Here is a 16,948-nt window from a genome sequence, read left to right as displayed (position 1 = left end):
CTAGAAATAAAAGTCCACCTCTCCAGTATTCAGAGCTGTCTACCTTTCCAGGGTATCTCTGGCTAAAGCAGTCACGCTACACACAGCCTTAACAAATAAATCTCTCTTTAAATATATATTCTGACCATCATGCATTTGCTTTCTCTCCTCCCTCCACCTGAAAAGTCCTCTCCTCCTGTTATGGGCTGAATTGTGTCTCCTCCCCTAAATTCATATGTTGAAGTCCTAACCCCCAGGACTTCAGAATGAGGCTATATTTGGAGACAGGGTTTTAAAGAGGTAATCAAGTTAAAATGAAATTAGAGTGGGCCCTAAACCAATGACTGGTGTCCTTTTAAGAAGAGGCAATCTGGACACAGACACGTATAGAGGGGAGACAATGTGAAGACATAGGGAGAAGGCCATCTACAAGTCAAAGAGGGAGGATTCAGAAGGAGACAACACTGTGGACACCTTGAACTCAGACTTCTAGCCTCCAGAATTGTGAGAAAATAAATTTCTGTGATTTAAGCCACACACTGTGTGGTACTTTGTTATGGCAACCCTAGCAAACTAACGAATCTCTTATTTCTCACTGCCTAAGACTAAAATCCAAATTTCTCACCATCCCTGTGATTCTGCATGATCTGGATCCTGTGCTCTCACCTCCTCCCTCACCTCCTGGGTGTTCCCTCTTCCTCACCTTGATGCAGGCCCACACCCCATCTCCTGTGTCCCTATCCCTTTTGGGGGGCCTTGCCCATGACCCCTGTACCAAAAATCCCTTTCCCACCTCTTGGCATGGCTGTGTTGCTTAATTTAGATCCCACTTTCAAGGTCACCGCCTCGGAGAAGTCTTCCCAGACCCCCTATTTAAGTTATGTTCCCTCATAGTCTTTCTCATGGCATCATGAACTTTTCCTTCATTGCATCCTTAATTTGTGATGTTATATATATTTATTTATCACCTATCTTCATCAAGCCAGGGACTGTTCACTTGGGTGTCTGTTCATTATCTAGTGTCCAGTGTCCATCATGTAATCATGCTCAATAAATATTTGTTGAGTAAATCTTCACCTTGCCAAAGTCTCTACCCAGGCCTCAGGGTCCAGCCAAAATCCTACTTCCCTCCTCGCATGAGCCTTTCGATTCTCCAAGACCCAAGACAAACTTAGTCTTGATACGTCTCTGGAACATGTCCCTTGCGTCATGGTGATCACCACTGCCATGTGTGTGGGGTTCTCACCTGTGCCCCACATCCTCCCCAGCTGGCCTACACACTGTCCACATCTGCATTGCCCACAGCATAGGCTGGCACAGGGCCCAGAGCCCAGGAGGCCTCAGTAAAAATGTACGTGGGCCCAAATAGATCAGAGAGGGATGAATAGTGGATGAAGTAACTGGGCCATTTACAGGAATGAAAAGTGCGCCCCTGCCCTCCACAGCCCCCAAAGAGAAGGATGACAAATACACCTTTTGCTAAGGAAGGTTTGGGGGCAAACCTCAGTTGTGGGCTGCAGCGAGAGAGCAAAGTTCTGGGGCCGAGAAGGCTGTAGGGAGAGTCCACTGGGCTGGAGCCCTAGAAGTATAGAGCGGCCCAGACTCTTCTCCCCAGCTGTGGGCTGCTGGGGAGGGCTGGGTATCTGCCAGCTCTTCGAACCTTGCTGGCAGAAGAGGGGGAAGGCCCAAGCTTTGGAGCCAGGAGCCCACCCCAGGGAAGGCCCCAGCCAATAGCCCCCCAAGGCCGCCACCCACTCACCGCAGAGCCAGTCCCTCTCTTCTCCCCAGGACTGGAGGGAAAGCAAGGCCAGTCGTGGCTGGCTGAGCCCTCTCTTTCAGGGGCTGGGCTTGGACAATGGGAAGCGAAAAGCCCCCTCCCCGCCGCCCCGGGGACATAAAGCAGGCCTTTCATTGTGGAGTTCTGGCTGCTTCGGTTGGTTCTTGGCACCCAGCGAGGCAGCTTCAGGAGGGGCGAGAAAGCAAGTGTGTTGGGGGTGGGGATGGGCCGGCGATTCGGAGGAAGCTCGCCGGCCCTGGGCCACCGGGCAGGCTCCCCAGCTGTGGGATGAGCTCATGCAGGGAAACCGGAACAACTTGGGGTGGGGGAGGAGGGGCATCAAGGAGGCTGGGAGATCGTGGCTTTGGAGAGCAAGTTTTTCGTGGGGAGCAAGGACAAGCATCCACTCCTCCGACCCTGCCCAGCCCATCACCCTCCCCATCTGAGATCGACAACCTGAAAGCCCTTTCCAGGCTCTTTCCCAAAAATTCCCAGGCCCCACGGACCGCAGGGCACTGCCCCCTGGGCTCCCAGACACCCGAGCTCCGGCTTGGCCAAACCCCCTAAGCCCGGAGCGCAGCCTCTCCCGGTGCCTTAGGCAAAGGGGGTGGGGTGCTCACCGACTGTAGTGCCTTTCCGCTGGGCGCGCCAGCGGGGGCTTTCCCCACCCCCAGCTTTGCCCCTCCCGGTCCCCTCCGGCCTCTCCCCCCCCCCCCCCCCCCCGCAGCATCTCTTCCTCCTCGCCCAGAGTTTGGCGTAGACAGCGAAGGAGCCATCGTGACTGACGGAGGAGCCTAGGGAAGGCGAGACAGAAAGGGCGACCGAGTGGGGGTGGGGGATGGGGTGGGGACGGACGCTGAGCCCTAGGGGGCAGGCGGCAGCGGCGACAGGGGAGAGGTGGGGGAGCAGCTCACGCCACTGAGAGAAACTCGCCGGGTTTGGGGCCGTGGCTGGGAGGGGTGGGGGAGAAGAAGCAGGGTCCGGCTATTTAATTTTGAGGATAAATTGTACAAGTAACTCTCGCACCGTCCTTCCACCAACCCCACCTGCCCCAGGCACCCCCCTCCACTCCCTCCCCCACCTCAGCGCACACATGCACTCTTCCCTCCATCCCGATTTTGTCTTAGGGCAGGGGTAGGACCGCACCGAGCCAGAGGGACGGGTCGCCACCTCCCTCCCCTCCAATTCTTAACCCTGGATGTGCGCACGCACACCCTTCTCCTGGGATGGGGTAGGAGGCTATTGCGAATGGGGCTTCTAAACATAGTCCTCGGCCCCAGATTGTAAGTTCAAAGCCACCACCCATGATCAGCTCGTAGGAGCCGTGACTTGGGAAACCGCATCCTTCTTTGGTTACCTTTTCCCAGACAGTATTCCAATTTCCAAACGTGGAAGAGGCTGGTGTGTGTGTATCAGTGTGTATGTGCGCGCGCGTGTGTATGGGGGGGTGGTGTATTAATGGGTAATCTTATAAACGGCAACGAGAGGACTGAACTTAAAAGAAACTGGTCAATTGTAAAACAAACAGGAATAAACAACCCTTTAGATGTAATTTGTGGTTTATCTGGAGGTGGAGGTGGCGCTGAAGAGGAACCCCCACCCTCCAATATTTTTTTCCTTTGCTGCGCTTCCACCCCCAGCATTTGGAGCGGCGGAGAAGCGGCTCCGGAGTGATTAATCCGGGGATAATTCACCCCCCCCCCGCCCCCCGGCGCGAACCCCGCGAAGCGGGATTGGAGCGAGTCATTTCCGAGAGCGCAGCGCGCCTCTCCCCGGCCGGGCGGACACTTGGTTCATTCCAGCCGCAGAAGCTCAGGGCTCCCGCGTACCGGGATTTTTTTCCGAGCAGAAAAAAGCTCCAGAGCTCTCCTGACCTCCTTTCTCCTCGGCGGCGAGCGGAACCTCTCCCTCGGCGCTGCCGGCCGCGCCATGCCGCGCTCGCTGGGACGGGAGCAGGGGCGCTGCGGCCGCCCCGCGGGGAGGGCTCGCGGCGGAGCCGGGATTTCGGCGCTCGTGCCGGGCGCGGGGAGCCGCTGGGGCCGCCCGCCGCCGCCGCCAACGCCGCCGCCGCTGCTGCTGCTGCTGGGCTGGGGGCTGCTCGGCGCCTCGGCCGCCGCGGGTAAGTCCGGCCGCGCCGGGGAGACGCGGCGGCCGCGCGCCCCACCCGAGCCCCGTGCCCACCCCTCCCCGACACGGTCCCTGTCCCTTCCCCCGCTCTCCCCCTTAACCTTACCCACTCCCAGTCGCCCACCCTCCTGCTCAGCCTCGCTTCAGTCGGCCCCTCATCCTCCCCCCCCCCCCCACCTTCAGCGGCGTCCTCACCTCCACCGTCACCCTCACTGCTACCCCCAGCCCCATCGCAACTTGGCCGGATCCGGCCGGCGCGGGGGCCTGGGAGACCAACATCCCCGCCAGGGGTTGAGGGGCACCCGGACCGTGGCTTCAGTTGCTCCAACCTCCCAGCCCCCCAAGGTGCCAGGCTTTTCCCCGATAAACTTTCCTGGAGCCCTCCCCCCACCGCCGCCTCCCGATTCCGGTTGGCACACTGGTCCTGGGGGCTGGAGACGAATGGCGTGCCCCCTCCGCGTTTCCGCGTTTGCGGGGTCTGCCCTTCCTGCCCCCGCCCATTTTCTGGTGAATGAAGCCCGCGCCCCAGCCGGAGCCGCCTCGAGACTGCGGCCACCACCTCCTCCCCAAGTGTCCCCCTCCCCCGGCGCTCGGGGCTAGAAGGGGGGAATCAGGTGGGCGTGTGCCCAGGGCCGGGGTCCCGCGCACGCCTTGCGGGAGGGCTCAGGTTGGGGGCTGGAGGGTGCTGAGCCACGGGGAGGCGGGGGCGGCGGTTGTGCCCGGGGGCGGGGGAGGGAGTGTCGCCGTCAGGTTCCGCGCCGCCACATTCCCCTCGGTTCCCACTCCGCGCCAAAGTGCCCTTTCCCGCGCCCTGCTGCAGCCGAGCGCCGGGGCTGCGGCTGCGGCGGCGCGGGCGGCGGGACCTGCTCCCTGCGACCGAGTCAGGGAGGGGGGCAGACCCGGCGGGTGCGGCGAGTACCGGAACTTCGCGGGTGTTTGGCTGCAGCTGGCGTATTGGGGAAGGCACGCGGACCTTCGGGAGAACCCAGTCTCCAGTGGGGATCACTGGCCCCGACTGGTGCCCTTCCACTTTATCTCCTGCACCCCCCTGACGCTCAGCTCTAGCCACAGCCTAGAAAGTTCCGCGTGCCCGGGTGGGGACGGGTCCAACGGGCGATGCCTGGGGCCGCATTTTCATTTAGCCCAGAGGCTGACACTCACTGGGGGAGAAAACCGGTAGCACCTGCTGCCTAGGCCTGGACTAGGAACACCTCCGGCCTGGATCCGTGCTGGTTTTGTTTTTGTTTATTTTCTTGTTTTTTGGTGTTTTTTTTTCTTTTTTCTTTTTTCTTTTAAACCACCGATTGAACCTCTGAAGGCTTGGCCTCCGCCACTCCAGCATCCCAAGTGCTCCCTTCTTAGAAAGTGCGCCCCTTCACGAGAGAGCTTTCCGCCCCGCTCTGGGCTCCAATATCCAGTGAACCCGTACCTGCAGACAGTCACCACCTCCGTAGCCGGGAATGTTCCGGTTGCTGGTCTGGGAAGGCATCCCAAGCTAGCCTCAGCTTTCCCATCCCGACTTGACAGGACTTTCTGGGTTCTCCTAAGAGTCATAGCTGCCGACACCCAGAGAGGGGCGCCCGCGGTGCGCTCGCCTAGGAGCTCAGGCCTCGCGCACACCCACACCCACTGGGTGGCTGCGCTGTTCACCGCGACACTGCTGGTCCCCCAGACTTGCCACATGGGCGGTGGGGGAACCGCTGCTATGGACTGTCAGGCCTCTCCGACGTTTGTCCAGGTGGGGCCCTTGCTCTGGTTCAGCAGACTTAGACTGCTCCTGATGTGATGGAACTGTTTTTCTAGCTAGATTTGTCCCTGCCCCTTGGGCATGTCATGTCCCTGGGGAAGGTAAAGGGCCGACTCACAGGAGCTTGCACACTGCTGGGGGATGCTGCAATCTTGCCTTGTAGAGATCCATTGGATTCCAGCTCTGTGGTCAGCAGAGCAGTGGTGGTGGTGGTGGTGAATTGCTTGGGGGAGGGGGTATTCGTTCTCTGGCGGGCACTCTGACTTACGGTGCTTCCAGTGCATTTTTTTTTTTTTAAAACCTTTCCCGCATTTTGATGTGCTTTTTGGCCTTGCAAGCAGCAGAGATTTGGAAATGGACTTGGTGACAGATGATCGCAGAGTTTGGCACTTTAGAGAGGGAAGCACATTCATTTTGTGTTCTCTTCACTCTGTTGACTTTAAAAGATGCTCAGGACTGAGCTGTCTCCCTTCCTTGGACCAGGGAGGACTGAATAAAATGAATATAAGGATTTGAAAAGGGGGAGCCTTCTCACCCACCTTTCTTTAGACCTCAACCCCTTCCATGTGGGCCCTGCCTCACACTACGCACCCCCCCCCCCCGCCCCCACTGCAGCCTCCATAGAAACCTCTCATCAACCTCTCTTAACTGTGGGTCAGTCTGTCTCCCTTCTTGTTTCCCCTTGGCCTGTGAACAGCTTAATCTTTAATAGAAAACAAGCTAACCAGATTTCTCAGCTTTAGTGACCTTCTGTCTACCATCCCATCTCTTTGCCTTTGTAAGTGTCTTCAAACAGGTCTTCAACTCACTTTCTTTGCTGCCTCTCACTCACTGCAGGCTGCCTTTTGTCCCTAGGATAGGAACTCTCTAGGAAAGATCACCGATGACCATCCTAATTATCAAACCCATCCTGCTTACTCTGTGTTTATTTTCCTTTACCTCTCTGTGACTTTGAACACTTTGGTTTACTCCTTTCAAAATTTCTCTTCCTTGGGTTTCTGGGCTACGGTGCTTTGATGATTTCTCTCCTACCTCTTGGTTGTTCTTTCCCAGTCTCTGGTGGAAGCACTTCTTCCCCTCCTGTAAGTGTTTCCTGCAGTGTTCCGTTCCTTGTGTCTTTCTTCATTTCCTTTCACCACTTTGTGGGTGAGCTCACCAGGGCCCATCCCTTCCACTACCACAGTGAAGCTTCCAGACATGTCTCCTGCCAAGACACCTCTGATATATCTATTGGCTTCCTAGTCCATCGAAACTCTGGGTCTAGACAGCCTATATATCCGACTGACTCTTGGATAACTTCACCTAGATGTTCCCCTTCCAAAGCAAGCTCATTACTTCCTTTCCTGAGCCTCCAGTATTCCACGTGTAGGCTGGTAGCACCTGCAGCCTTCCACTTACCCAGCCCAGAAACCTTAGAGTCATTTGCAATGCCTCCCCTACCAGGTGGCCATCTAGTGCCGACCCTCAATTGCTCTTAACCTAGCTACTTTTCTCTGGATTCAGAGGCTCTGAGCATTGACAAGGCTGTCGTGCCTCCCATATGCTTACTAAGTAACTCAAAATAAAAGCCATATTGAACTGGAAGTATAAGGAATTCCTACGAACTTCTGATTTTTCCCATGCTGACCTCTTCATTGCTTAAAAAACAAAAATCAAATACCAAATTATTAAAAAAAAAATTCTCCCTGCTTTGCTTGTTCCCTAAGTGCTTGTTTCCAGAGGTTTCTTGCATACTGGGACATTGATCATACCCAGTGTTTGATTATAGTACGAATTGAATTGTATTCAAAGTATTTATTTGTTTGTCTCCTGTATTAAACTATGAGCTTCCTGAAGGCAGGAACAGTACTTTATTTCTCTTGATATCACCAGCACTCAGCTCAGGACCTAGCATAGAATTGGAGCCTGATAGATGGTTGTTAAATCAGTGGATGGTTTTTAAATATTTTTTTTTTCTTGGACAGTTTTTTAAGGACTGATAAGGCTAAATCAAGAGTTTTAGAGGGCAAGACAGCCAGAGGTGATGAAGATGCCCTGGTCCCCCGTTGCTCTCCCTCTAGAACAAAATATCACAGGTTGGTAGATCATTCCTTAGATTTCAGAATCGATGCAACAAGCCTTTAGATGTAACTGTCCCCACACCCCCAAGGAAAGGTCTTGAACCACTCAGTCACCAGAGTATGGATTTGAATTTCCATTTGCAATTGAGCAACAAGTTTATGGTTTTGAAAAAAGAAGCTGAGCATAGCAGATGATGTTGACCGTATCTCCAGCTGGCGAGAACATGGCTTTGTTGAAGGTGAGCCTGGAATCATGTGCCAGGGGACTAGAGAACCAGATTTTCAGGCTCTTAGATTGCAGGGTTTGGGTTTGTCCAGGAGAGTCCAGCAGGTGGCTTCGGCAGCATCACCTTGACCTGCCTCTGCTTCATCATCATTTTCAGGCCAGCAGGTAATCTGATTGCCCAGCAGAGCCAGATGTTCCTTGTGGGAGAACTGGTTGATCTTCAGACCTCTCCAAGCTCACGTTCTCCACTTGGAAAAGGGGCAAGTCATTCCTGCATTGTGGAAAGGACTAGAAATCCGAAATGCACCAGACGCAGTGCATAACCTAGCTCGTCCAGTGTGCCCATTTAGTGGAAGCCAGGGCTGGAGCGGTAACCCTGAGGACAAAGGAGTCAGCTGAGAAGCCTGTGATCCCTCACTGTGGCCTGCGCCTCCCCCCACCGCAGCTACCCCCTAGGTATCCAAGGGAGTAACACTAATAGCTGGTGGTCACTGAGTCTTCATCATGTGCTGGTACCATCTCAAGCACTTGCTTGTATTAACTCAACCATCACAGCAATGTGGTCAGGCTGGCAATATTATTATCCCCATTTTGTAGGTGGAGAAATAGGTTCAGAGAGGATATGTAACTTAACCACATAACAAGTCAATGGCCAAGCCACGGCTTAAAGCCAGTTTGTCCAACTCTGAATATCTTACTCACAACCCCACTGTTGTTCAACTTCTAAGGGGGCCCAGCTGGCGCTATGCCCCCGGGGATCCTTCTGCCCAGGCTGCGTGCCTCTGCCCTGCTCTTCCCCCTGGGCTGCCCCCACCCCGAGTTATGCTGTGCTGCTGTTGGCACTCACGGCCTGGACCCCAGACTTCCAGCCCCTCGTGCGGCCCTGGTCCATGCATCTCCACCATAGCTCCTGTGACTGCAAAGATGTCACCTTGGTCTGCTAGTCCCAAACACCCATCTTGATTGAACTCTGCCATGAACTCTCACAATCCCCAAGCTCCCTGTTGTAAAACTCATCAGAACATATTGTTGTAAAACTCATCAGAACGCTATTGTGTTTAGCGAGGTGATACCTGTTTGTATCCCCTGAAGGTCTGTGAACTCGGGCAGGGCAGTGTAGACCAGACCACAGATACTCAATAAGCACCTGTTGAGAAGATCAGAGGTAGGTTCCCTGGAACCCAAGGCTTCCTGACCCTCAGACTGCCTTCTTGGACATTCCCAAGGCAAAGGATTTATGGGAGTGGGAAGGGGTGAAGACGCATCCCCTAGGTGGGAGGCAGCCCCAGCCCTTCTGTGTCTTACTGATAGCAGCTGCACTTCAGTGAGTCTGGCTAATGCGTCTTAGACATTACTATTCAATTCGCATAACAATCCAGGCACTTTATCAGATTTGAAGAGACAAAGGCTCACAAATTAAGCAGTTTGGCTAAGATTCTAGAGCAGATAGGTAAAGGAGGCAGGATCAACCCTCAGGGCTACCTGACTCCAGGGGCCATTCTCCTAATTCCTGGAAAGCATTGTCACAGTGCGGACTTGGTTAGTATTCAGTATGTGTTAGATGCTGCCGCCACCGCCCACGGCCACCGCCACCGCCACCGCCACCACCACCACCACCACTGGGGCTGCTGCTACTACTTTGTACGCAGGCCTCTTAGAATCGTGAGGGGAAGGGTTCTAACACAGCGCCCCTCTGAGGTACTGCTCTGTGCATCTGCAAGAGTCTTCCCTCCCCGTTCCTCCTGCTGAAAGTACACCCGGCACTTTCAGTGGGGTGGTCCACTCACCCAACCATCACTCCTCTTCCTGGAGGGGTAACAGGGAGGATCCCGTATCTCCCCCTAGAGGTTGGTTGATGTCACTGATACTGTCCTGGGGCCTTGCTCCTTGAGACCAGTATGGCCTCCAAACCCCTACTCTCTGTCCGCGGCACGATTTTCCACAACAGGGGACCATCTGGATGAACCTGAAAATGGAGGATTATTTCAGGGTCCTCTGCCTCACAGAGACACTGTCTTAGGATTCACTGGCTTTGAACAGAACTTGACTCTCCCTTGGACCCACAGAAAGAAAGCAAAGGGTGGCCTATGCAATATGGGGTTTTCTCAACCTGAAAATGATGGTGTGGTTCTTAGAATTTTTTCCTGGCTCTTGTAAGGTAAGAGAGACAAGGGAGACTCATATTTATTTTCTTTCTGGACTCTTTTTTTTTTTTTAATTTTTTCTTTAACATTTATTTATTTTTGAGACAGAGAGAGATAGAGCATGAATGGGGGAGGGGCAGAGAGAGAGGGAGACACAGAATCGGAAGCAGGCTCCAGGCTCTGAGCCATCAGCCCAGAGCCTGACGCGGGGCTCGAACTCACAGACCGCGAGATCGTGACCTGAGCTGAAGTTGGACGCTCAACCGACTGAGCCACCCAGGCGCCCCGGGACTCTTTTTTTTTTTTTTAAGTTTATTTATTTATTTTGAGAGAGAGAGTGTGTGCACTTGTGTGTACATGCCTATGGGGGAGGGGCAGAGAGAGAGAGAGAGAGAGAGAGAGAGAGAGAGAGAATCCCAGGCAGTCTCTGCACCCAATGTGGGGCTGGAATTCATGAACCATGAGATCATGACCTGAGCTGAAGTCAGATGCTTAACCAACTAAGCCACCCAGGTGCCCTATTTTCTTTCTGGACTCTTGAGAGTTCAGTTCCCTGGACTATCTTTCCATACCTTTCTTTTAAAGATGAGATTCTGTATCTTTTTTTCTCCTCTCCCACTCGGATACACACTCAACTGTTAGATGTTTGGGGGAGGGTGAGACCCTTTGGCTTTCTCACATAGCTTCATGTAACATAAAGAATGGTCATGCCTCTGTATACAATCACAAACAAGAGCCTTGGCAAAGCAGTGTATGGGAGGGGAGGGAATGGAATGGAATACCATGCTTTGGGATTGGAGGAATAAAATAATTTGAGATAGACTGAGATCATATAGGAAGGAATGAGTTGGGGTAGGATCAAGAATGCTGGGGAGGTTTTGGGAATGGGATGGGTAGGATGTATTGGGGTGGATTGGGATGGATGGTGGAATGGAAGGGAATAGGGTTGAGTGAAATACAATGGTTTGAGGTGGGATTGAGAGGGTTAGATAGAGAGTGTTCAGGGGATTGACTGGTAGGATGGGGTGGGTGGGGTAGGAATGGGTTAGAATGAATTGGGGTGGAATGGGATAGGATGGGAGGGGTGGTATTGGGTGTGGTGGAATTGGACAATTGGGATATGGTAGAGTGGAGGTGAATGTGTCCTGGTGGGATGGGGTGGGACGGGGGTGCATCAGGATGTATTGGGACAGCTTGAGTTAGGTGAATGGGATGGGCTACTGGGACATGTGGGGTGGGCACTATAAGGAAACGGAAATGAGCGAGGGCACCAAAAACTACCTGCTTCACATTATTGTAGCATCTCCTTCTTCCTCCCCAGAGCTCCTCAGGTTTTTATTTACCTGAATTGTGAAATCCCAGCAGATAGAAAATCCCCATCAGCCCTTGCATCCAGTCTTGCATGGATTCTAAAATGCTGGAGGCGCCGATCTCCTGCTATCAGAGGTCACTCTTCAGGGAGAAATTGGGAGTCCTCTGTGGCCATCACCACGAACCCTATCAGAGAAATATGCCAGGCACATACCAGGAGCCCCCGTGCAGCCTAGCACCAAAGAAGGCACTGTGTCCTCCCTAAAGCTAGGGAGTGGGGTGACTCTTCCCACAAAAAGCAATTTCCTCCGTGGTATAGGGGTTCACCTCAGTAGCACTCCTTTTTTGGAGCACCTCCCCATTGGAAACTGCCTTTTACTTTCTACCTATTTGTTTCTGTACAATGTCAGAACATTTTAAATGGAATCGGTTTCTCCGAGGATGTCCATCTTATCCTTGAAAATCATCATCATAAGGAACTTTTATGATGCTAGAAACAATGTATGTATGGTTACATTACTGATAGCACCAAGACGACTCTTAGAAACTTATTTGAAAATCTCCCATGTGGTCTAGAGCAGAAAACAAGGGCTCCTGTTGCGGCACAAATAGCCTTCCTCTCTGCCAATGTCCAATTTATACTCAATTAAGTGCAATTATCATCCAGAAACCTCAAAAAAAAAAAAAATGATGTGGCCATCTTCTGGGTTTTCAAATCAGAGGTAGACTAAGTTCCATTATTAAGTAGTTACATCTGTGTATTGAATGGCAGTGAGCAAGTGTGATGGTGTTAAGCTTGAAGGGAGAAAGCAGAGAGTTTGAAATGTAGATCATTTGAGATACAAGTCTGTGTTAGAGAATGCACGGGTGGTTTGTGTGGCTTCTTCTAGGATGAGCAGGCGTGGTCGGGTTGACTCAGCCCTGGGAGGTTTGCCTGCTCGTTGCCTGACTGTCCACTCTCAGCCTGGGTCTCGCCTACCACTTACTGACCCTCACTGCTTCCTCCCTCACTGTTTCCTGAGTGGGGGCTGAGTATGGAGAGAGGCCGAGAGATTGAGTGAAACTTGGTGAGGGTGTGTGGGCTTCTGGCACGTTCCTTGGCAATAAGAGGAGGTGAGAGTGTAATGATTCATTTTCAATCCATGTTAAAAAGTTCCTAGCATGAAAACAGCCACCTCCAGGATGGCATCCTCTCCTCCGAGGGACCTGTGTGGCCCTGTCCTTCTGTCCCTCTGTCCCTGGTAGGCCTGGAAGGGCTGACCCACAGCAGATCCACCGCTGGGAGGAAGATAGTCTCATGTGCTTGATATATGTCTAGAAATTTGGCTTGAGGGTCAGGAAACTAGTATTCCAGTCTCGGTTGTGCTTCTCTAACTTACGCAACAATGATTTCATCTTTGTGGGCCTCTATTTCCTTGCCTATAAAATGGGGATAATATTACTCACTGTGTCTCTGTAATGTTAGACTTGGAAGCTCTTTAATGAACAAAACAAATAGGACCCGGAGATACTAGAATGGACCATGAGTCTAAGCCCCATCCAGTGGGAGGTCCTGCCCAGTGGCCAGGCTGGCTTGGCTTCCCAGGGATGCAGACCTTCCAGGTACAGGGGTAGTGAGTGAGGAAGGGTGGGCTTGCTGAGCTTCCTGGCCCTGGTCCATTCTTACCCTCCGATGGACTGTGTGGCTGCTCAGGAAAACTTGGAAGGGAGGGGATAAGCAGTTACCACCTCCATCCCATCAGACATATGGTGCAGCCTTCTCTCTACCCACCCACCAGCCCTGGGGCAGCATCGCTGTGCATTCAGTCTGGGAGAGGTTGATAGCCCAGGCTTCTTCTTCACTAACACATCCATCCAGAGGACACACTCTTCATTGAGGCCTTTTAACTGTAGCAAGATGCAAGTTCCAAGATCTTATATTCCAAGACCACTGGGACTCACATCTCCTTTGACAGTTTGCTCCCAGAAACATGGAAAGAGGAAAATGTTACAGAGGTAGTTTTCCTGAGTCACATGGAAGACACAGGTGCTTTTTGTTTTGTGCCTGTTTGTTTGTTTTGAGCTCAGGTACCTGACATTGAATTAATCCCACCTTCAGACCATGACACTTTATGATCACCTGTCTATGCAAGGCTCCTCTCTTGTTTTATTTAAAATTTTTCCTTTCTTTATCCTCAATCCCAAGGCATTGCTGCCTTGCTTTATCTGTACCCACCCTAACATATTTGACAGATATCTTGAAATATGCATAGATCCTTATAATGTATGTAAGGTTGTTTAGTGTGTTATAGGTATTTTTAATTTACATAGGTGATCTTGAACTATACATTTCTTGCAGTTTCTTACTTTACTCAGCACTGTATTTTAAAGATCTAGCCCTGGGGCACCTGACTGGCTCAGTCAGTTGTGTCTGACTCTTGATATTGGTTCAGATCATGATTCCAGGGTTGTGGGATCAAGCCCCACATCGGGTTCTGCACTAAGCATGAAGCCTGATTTTTTTCTCTCTCTCCCTCTACCCCTCCCTGATTCACACACGCACTCTCTCTCAAATAAATGAATAAATAAAAGATCTAGCCCTGCTCCTGTGTTTGTCTGGTTTGTGGTTTCTAACTGCTGTGTTGCATTATGAGCTGTGTTTCCATCACATTCTGTATATCCATCCCCCCGGGAGAGACCCTGGCTTGGCTGTAACTCCTGGCCACACATGAAACTCTGAAGAACATCCTCATTCATGCTCTCTTGGGACCCTGTGTGAGACTAAGTCTGGGCTATATAAATGGACAATTGGGATCCTTGAGTTAATATGTTTATTTTCTATGCTGTGCCATAATGTTTTCCAGAAAGGCTGAGCCAGGACCCATTTTGACCCAGAGCGGACAACAGTTTCTGTCCCCCCATGTCATCACCAATACCTGCTCTTGTCCACCTTTCTAATGTGTGCCATCCTGATGAGTTTAAAATGCCATCTCATCGTTTTAATTTGCATTTCTCTCATTGCTAGTAAGTTTGAGTATCTCTTATATGCTTAGTGGTTTGAGTTTCTTTTTGCAAATTGTCTATTCATCGTCTTTGCCTGCGTTTAAATTGGACTTCCTGTCTTGATTTAGAAAAATTTTTGGTTGATTTGTAGAAGTTCTTTCTATATTCCAGATATTATCCTTGGTTAGTTTCAGAGGTTACAAATCATTGCTCCCAATCTTTCATCTGTCTGTTTGGTTTAGCGTTTTTCTTTGGACAGGGATGCTTCCTGTTGATGTGGCCAGACCTATCAGTGTTTTGTAAAGGGCAGAAGTTGAGACATGTGAGGACATCTGGGTCTACCCTCTTGTAGGACTGGCTCTCTGTTCAGAGGGTTTTGAGGATTTCCAGAACCTTCCTATCCATACTGGGCTCCCAATTCCTGTGAAAGGTCTCTCTTCTGGCTCAAGGCCCTGTGTTTTCTGAAGATGCCAGCTAAAGGAGAAATTAGTTACCTAATGGGTGCCCCGCTTAGAGAATGGGAGGGATTACTTAGTCTTTCAGCAAGGCATTTACTGTGGGTCTGTGCTGTGCCCGACTCTCAGATGCCCTGGGGACATAGACAAGTTTCCTAGCTGCTTTAGTCACAATTGCCCAAGGGTGGAAGCCACCCAAGTGTCCATCAGCGGATGAATGGATAAGCCAAGTGTGGGGTATACACGGGCACAGGGGAATATTACATAACTTTAAAAAGGGAGGAAATTCTGACGCATGTTACAGCATGGATGGCCCTTGAAGACATTATGCTAAGTGAAATAAGCCAGTCACAAAAGGACCAATAACATATGATTCCACTTAGTTGAGCTATCTGGAGTAGTCAAATCCATAGAGACAGAAAAGTGGAATGGGGGTTGCTGGCTCAGGGGAGAGGGGAGGGGAGAGTTAGTGTTTAGTGGGTACAGAGTTTTAGTTTTGCAAGATGAGAAGAGTTCTGGAGTGGTGATGGTTGCACGACAGTGTGAATGTAGTTAACCAGCTGAACTGTATTCCTAAATGTGGTTAATGTGATAACTTTTACATTACATATATTTTGCCACAATTAGAAAAAAGGAGGGGTAACTGACTTTCCAGACTTTAGGGGACGAGGAAGTCTCCTAGAGCAAGCAGCGTTCTAGCAGTGGGGAGTCTGGAGGGTTCGAGCCGGGGTGTGACCCGTTTGGTTGGCTGGGTGGGCGGGCACAGGCCTCTGAAGGAAGGAGGAGTTGGGGAGAGAAGGCAGGGAGGGGGTAAAGGAATCCTCTTTTTTCTGCTTCCCCCCCCACCCCATTGCCTGCCTTCCCAGAGGGAGTAAACATGTGACAGCACTGTCAGGAGTCCAGGAACCCGGCTCCATAAATCGTGGACCGTAAATCGCGGGGCTGTTAATCCTGCCACCGTGAGAACATCACCAAACTTTCCGCCAGAAGGAATAAAAATAGGAAATCTCCTTACTTGGGCTTGACTCAGCAGACCGTCTGGCGGGGAGACCCTCAGAGACCCCTCCATATCCAGTCACGCGTGCCCCTCCCCACTTCCATCATTCCACCTGCTTGCCGCTCTCTTCCTCCTCGGCCCGTCTCCGTCCCCTTTCCTTTTCCCTCCCTCCTTTTCCTCAGTCCTGTGACCTCCCTGGCACTGTTGTCATCTTCTTCTCACCCCTGTCTTCACCTCCAGTTGGGCCCTCTTCCTGACCTTTGACCTTGTTGTCTCCACCTGACCCCCACCCCCACCTGACCTGGGACCCTCCCTGTCCATGGCCTTTCCTTTAGCCAGGCTCTGGCCCAGCAGCTCTGTCAACAAGGAGGATTTTTAAGGCCCTTGGCCACTGCCATCTGCTTAGGGACAGTGGGCTGCTTGCTGTGGCCCTGGGCTGGGGGTCATGCCTACAAATACCATTTCAAAGCCAGTACCTTCCCCTAAGGACAGTTATAAGCTCCCAGAGGCTCAGGGAGGTCTAAGAGAACAGAGGGGAGGAGGTGGCAGGCTGGGCCTCCCCCAGAGAGCAACCAGGCTCCCCAGGGGCGAGCTTTGGTCCCTTGGATGCTGAGGATGTGGGGTAGGAGGTGCTGGACAGGGAGTGGCTTGGACAAAGGCTGCAAACTGCAGGCAGCTTCTGGGGCGCGTGGTTTGCCTTCCCCTCCAGCCGCACCGCTGCCTCTGTCCTGGAAGCTGGAAGCTGTCCGTTAGGGAACACTCAGGCCCCTGGCTGCGAGCTGCACTTTCCTCTTCTTAAACCCGGTGCTCCCAAGAAGTCAGTCATTTTGAGGATGAGGAAATGGGAATAGAAGGAGATGAAGTTATTAGCCCCAGACCACACTGCGGGGCAGGGGAGAGGCCAGATTTAAAGCCGGTCTGATTCAGGCCCCTCAGGCACAACCATCACTGTAGCCCAGTTTCCAGTGACAAATGTAGAGTCCCAGGCCCTCCCCCTGGTCTTCTGAATCAGAGTATCTAGGAGCGGGATGTGCAGTCTGTATCCCTAACGAGTTCCTCCTACTATTACTATTATGCATCCGGGGTCTGTCTGGGAGCCTCTCAGGCAAACAGCTCCCCAGGTCCCAAGGTGGAGCTCAAAGG

The 16,948-nt window shown here is 52.1% G+C and overlaps 1 protein-coding gene across 5 annotated transcripts in view; it reads left to right on the top strand.

Annotated features, from left to right (window-relative positions):
- The first annotated feature begins 3,563 nt into the window (after window positions 1-3,563).
- The window catches only part of CSMD2 (CUB and Sushi multiple domains 2), a 595,308-nt gene continuing 581,923 nt past the window's right edge, over window positions 3,564-16,948 (top strand). For all 5 annotated transcript variants that reach the window (XR_008293800.1, XR_008293801.1, XR_008293802.1 and 2 more), the window contains exon 1: window positions 3,564-3,875. Coding sequence is in view for 2 of the 5 variants with exons in the window: in XM_027059738.2 (XP_026915539.2) it covers window positions 3,686-3,875 (190 nt within the window). In the remaining 3 variants the exon portion in view is untranslated. The remainder of the gene's footprint in view (window positions 3,876-16,948) is intronic.

This window comes from Acinonyx jubatus, chromosome C1, assembly GCF_027475565.1.
Source record: "Acinonyx jubatus isolate Ajub_Pintada_27869175 chromosome C1, VMU_Ajub_asm_v1.0, whole genome shotgun sequence".
Classification (NCBI taxonomy): Eukaryota; Metazoa; Chordata; class Mammalia; order Carnivora; family Felidae; genus Acinonyx; species Acinonyx jubatus.
Note: the sequence above shows the minus strand (reverse complement) of the source record. Positions and strands in the feature narration are given on the sequence as shown.